Raw genomic sequence first — 2,447 nt, forward strand, 5'->3', positions numbered from 1 at the left:
TATATATATATAAATATATGTGCCATAGCTTGTTCTGACCTGCCCCTTCTGTCAAATTTTAAAAGTCAATGTGGCCCCCGAGCCAAAAAGTTTGCCCACCCCTGACCTACTACTTACACTTCCCTACTTACTTAATTCCCCAATTTCCAATTAATGTTTACGAGCAGCACTTATTTAAATACAGTGGTACCTCTACTTACGAACGTCTCTTCATACGAAATTTTCTAGTTACGAAACGTCTCAACAGGAAAATATTGCCTCTTGTTACAAAAGAAAATTTCAAGATATGAAAGGTAAAAATAAAGTATGGCCTGCTAGTCGCATTTTTCAGCTGCTCTGCTATTAGCTATTACTGAGTATCATCCTGGCATCCCATTGGCAAAGAGGGACTTCCACCGTATGTGTCTATGTGTGTAGAATAGGTATGTGGCTATGCAGCATCCTCGTCATTCGCCTCATGAGGTGTTCCGATAGTTCTACGTAAATGTGAATCTCCCAGAAAAAGTGTTTATCAGTCAGGCAATTGCTCGGTATGCTGATGCTTGCCTTAGACATTTTTGAAAGCAAACGTCCTTGGATCTGTTCTTTACAAAATGCCAGGCAAAAAAAACTTTTGAGAGAGAACATGAACAAAAGAGGGCAAAAAACGATTAGGATGCAGTTAAAAGTTAAATGACCATAATTTTTATCCTTTATTTATTTATTTATTTATTACATTATGCACAACTCTCATTTATTTTGCAATAATCTAATTGTAACATGTATTTGTTATATATTTTGATGCATTTTTATGCTTTAGGAAACAACGTCTAAATTTTGGTGGGGCTTAGAATGAATTAGGGCAGGGGTCCCCAACCTTTTTTGCCCCACGGACCGGTTTATGTCAGACAATATTTTCAGGGACCGGCATTTAAGGTGTGGCGGAAATAATACAACAAAATAATATGGTATGAGCTGCATGGAAACTGTGGTGTTTTCGAAATATAATAATAAACACAAGGAGCGTCTAATCTGGCCGCAACACTCTCTCTGATCGCTATGGTAATGTTTAATGCCTTCAAAATACGATACAACGCAAATTCAAAGTGCATGACAATGACGACTCACCACAGCCCCGAGCTTGATTTTCTGCAACCAGACGGTCCCATCTCGGGGTAATAGGAGACAATGACACCTCAAGTGTGTCCAGTCTACTTCGTAATTTTGTTTTAGTCGCCGTTGCTGCAGAAAACCCCCTCCTCACACAGGTAGCATGTCGGAAATAGCAACAGTGCTACTGTGGCGATCTCAGAATATTCAGCCATAACTTTAATCCAGTTGTCTCGAACGTACTTTTAAGGCCGCCGTCATTTGCGCTCTCCAGCAGTTTTATTACTCATTTTGCGAGCTCTAGCGTTTTGTTTTTAGCGTAATCGGTCACGTGACGAAGAAGCGCGGCTTGACGTGTGTCAAGCGTGACACAGGCGGATGTAACGGAGAATCCGGTAATTTTTCAAAATAAAACATCTTTCGTATTCCGAAATAAATAAAACGGAATTAAGGCAAGTTCTTTCTGTGCGGCCCGGTACCAAATGCCCTGCGGACCGGTACCGGTCCGCGGACCGGCGGTTGGGGACCCCTGAATTAGGGCATTTACGTGGAAAACGCGTTTCTACTTCCAAAATGTTCGAGTTCAGAAATTTCTTCCAGAACCAATAAATTTTGTAAGTAGCGGTACCACTGTAGACAGGTAATATAATTTTATGGTTAGGTTTTCTTGCATCCAACACAGTCCTTGAGAAATATAGTATGAAAAACATTCACACATATTGAGGCATCTTCTTTCTTCTGTGAATGTGAGTGCAGGAGAAGTGATCAGGTTTGATACACACTGTGTAACTCAAATTGAGCACATGCCAGCCAGTGCTCCTCTTCATAATTTGTACCTAACTGTTTGGACGTACACGTTTGACACACTTGACACCAAGCAGGCTGAACTTACCCTCGGCTGCGCTTGCTCACAGCTCATTAGTTGGCAAGAACCTGCAAGAGAAGACGGGAATAAAAGACAAAACCAGAAAATTAGTGTAAGAGTTCACCGTCCTTAAAAAGCCACTGCAGCATTTAAGTGTGGCTGCATTATAACTAACATGTTACAAGTTTACCCACTTTTTGGAAATTATTTTGTTTTATAAACAAAAAAGGCATTCATCCATCCATTTTTTAATCTGCTTATTGTCACGTTGCGAGGTGGTGGTGGACTCCAAAAAGCAGGCAAGAGGGAGGAGCAGGTTGTGCTTGAAGAATTGTATTGATAAAATTACAGAAAACTAAATCCAAAACAAAGTCCTAAAAACCAAATGAATTCAAAGTATCAAACAAAAATCATGACTGATGTCATGATTCGGTTTGGGACCAACAGGTGGCACTGTAGGGCTGCAGCTGCACACCTGTTGGTCATTAGGTAA

General features: G+C 40.5%; 1 protein-coding gene across 1 annotated transcript in view; it reads right to left on the reverse strand.

The window, feature by feature from the left end:
• rbfox1 (RNA binding fox-1 homolog 1) overlaps positions 1 to 2,017 on the reverse strand; it is a 214,124-nt gene extending 212,107 nt beyond the window's left edge. Inside the window, exon 1 of the mRNA XM_019892259.1 lies at positions 1,982 to 2,017. Coding sequence (XP_019747818.1) covers positions 1,982 to 2,008 — 27 coding nt within the window. The 5' untranslated portion in view covers positions 2,009 to 2,017. The remainder of the gene's footprint in view (positions 1 to 1,981) is intronic.
• Between the last annotated feature and the right edge of the window lie 430 nt (positions 2,018 to 2,447).

The sequence above is a fragment of the Hippocampus comes genome, unplaced genomic scaffold (genome assembly GCF_001891065.2).
Source record: "Hippocampus comes isolate QL1 unplaced genomic scaffold, H_comes_QL1_v1.1 scaffold257, whole genome shotgun sequence".
NCBI lineage: Eukaryota > Metazoa > Chordata > Actinopteri > Syngnathiformes > Syngnathidae > Hippocampus > Hippocampus comes.